Genomic DNA, 1,043 nt, shown 5'->3' on the forward strand with positions numbered 1-1,043 from the left:
GACAGATAAAACACCTGACGGATGAAACACCTGGCAGATAACAGATAAACACCTGACAAATAAAACACCTGACAGATAACAGATAAACACCTGACAGATAAACACCTGACAGACAACAGATAAACACCTGACAGATAAAGCACCTGATATATATACACCTTACAAATGAAACACCTGGCAGATAAAACACCAGACAGATAAACACCTGACAGACAACAGATAAACACCTGACAAATGAAACACCTGACACCTGACGGATGAAACACCTGGCAGATAACAGATAAACACCTGACAGATAAACACCTGACAGATAACAGATAAACACCTGACAAATGAAACACCTGACACCTGACAGATGAAACACCTGACAGATGAAAAACCTGACAAAACACCTGACAGATGAAACACCTGGCAGATAAAACACCTGACAGATGAAGCACCTGGCAGATGAAAAACCTGACAGATAAAACACCTGACAGATGAAACACCTGGCAGATGAAACACCTGACAGATAAAACACCTGGCAGATGAAGCATCTGACGGATAAAATATTTGACAGATAAAACACCTGACAGATGAAGACATGACAGATGAAACACCTGACAGATGAAACACCTGGCAGATAAAATATTTGACAGATAAAACACCTGGCAGATAAACACCTGACAGATAAAATATTTCAGATATACACCTGACAGATGAAACAACCTGACAGATGAAATACCTGGCAGATAAAACATTTGACAGATAAACACCTTGCAGATGAAACACCTGACAGATAAAATATTTGACAGATGAAACATTTGACCTTGTAGTTTGAAAGAAGTTTATTTTATTTTCTCATAGCTCCTTCACAGCAGCTCTGATGGTCTCTGTGTTCCTTCTGGGCTCCTGTAGTTCAGTGACATGACGAGCAGTACCCAAACATGTGTGTGCTTCACGACACACCAGCGGTGTTCATGACGCTGACTCCTCAGTGTGATTGGCTGTTTGGTTCAGACTGAAAACATCCATGGAGTGTTTAAAGAGAACATGTTACAGAT

The 1,043-nt window shown here is 40.5% G+C and overlaps 1 protein-coding gene across 2 annotated transcripts in view; it reads right to left on the bottom strand.

The window, feature by feature from the left end:
* LOC106510776 (uncharacterized) overlaps positions 1-825 on the bottom strand; it is an 8,932-nt gene extending 8,107 nt beyond the window's left edge. For both annotated transcript variants that reach the window (XM_013999497.1, XM_013999496.1), the window contains exon 1: positions 267-825. In XM_013999497.1, the coding sequence (XP_013854951.1) occupies positions 267-803 (537 nt within the window). In that variant the 5' untranslated portion in view covers positions 804-825. The remainder of the gene's footprint in view (positions 1-266) is intronic.
* Between the last annotated feature and the right edge of the window lie 218 nt (positions 826-1,043).

This window comes from Austrofundulus limnaeus, unplaced genomic scaffold (genome assembly GCF_001266775.1).
Source record: "Austrofundulus limnaeus strain Quisiro unplaced genomic scaffold, Austrofundulus_limnaeus-1.0 Scaffold2311, whole genome shotgun sequence".
Classification (NCBI taxonomy): Eukaryota; Metazoa; Chordata; class Actinopteri; order Cyprinodontiformes; family Rivulidae; genus Austrofundulus; species Austrofundulus limnaeus.